Source organism: Mandrillus leucophaeus, unplaced genomic scaffold (genome assembly GCF_000951045.1).
Source record: "Mandrillus leucophaeus isolate KB7577 unplaced genomic scaffold, Mleu.le_1.0 Scaffold315, whole genome shotgun sequence".
Classification (NCBI taxonomy): domain Eukaryota; kingdom Metazoa; phylum Chordata; class Mammalia; order Primates; family Cercopithecidae; genus Mandrillus; species Mandrillus leucophaeus.
Window position 1 is genome coordinate 1,494,265 of NW_012103310.1, and position 503 is coordinate 1,494,767.

Consider the following 503-nt stretch of genomic DNA (forward strand, 5'->3'; position numbering starts at 1 on the left):
CAGTGTATAAAGCAGTATGCTGACAAAATCAAATCTGGCATACGGAATACAGCCACGCTTCTCAAAGAATTGCTTTCTTGGAAAGTTTTGAGCACAGAAGACTATACAACCTGTTTTTCTAGCAGAAATTTTCTAAATGAAGCAGTGGACTATGTTATTCGTCACTTGATTCAAGAAAAGAACAGAGTAAAAACAAGAATATTTCTGCATGTTTTGAGTGAGCTTAAAGAAGTGGAGCCCAAATTGGCCGCCTGGATCCAAAAACTTAATAGCTTTGGTATGTCCCTTTATATTCTAGAGCAATATACGTTAGTAGGAAGGGGAAGTGTAGGTCTCTGAGTCATTTTCATTTTCTTGTCATATAATTTATAACTTTAAATGCAGGACTATAAATTTGTATGGTTAAGAATACTTTTCCAGTCCCAGCTACTTGGGAGGCTGAGGCAGGATGATTGCTTAAGCTCAGGAATTTGAGACCAACCTGGCAATGTTGCAAGACCTGT

At 37.8% G+C, this 503-nt stretch overlaps 1 protein-coding gene across 1 annotated transcript in view; it reads left to right on the forward strand.

The window, feature by feature from the left end:
- TTC3 (tetratricopeptide repeat domain 3) overlaps window positions 1-503 on the forward strand; it is a 158,420-nt gene that overhangs the window by 77,038 nt on the left and 80,879 nt on the right. Inside the window, 1 exon segment of the mRNA XM_011987753.1 lies at window positions 101-277. Within this exon segment, the coding sequence (XP_011843143.1) occupies window positions 101-277 (177 nt within the window).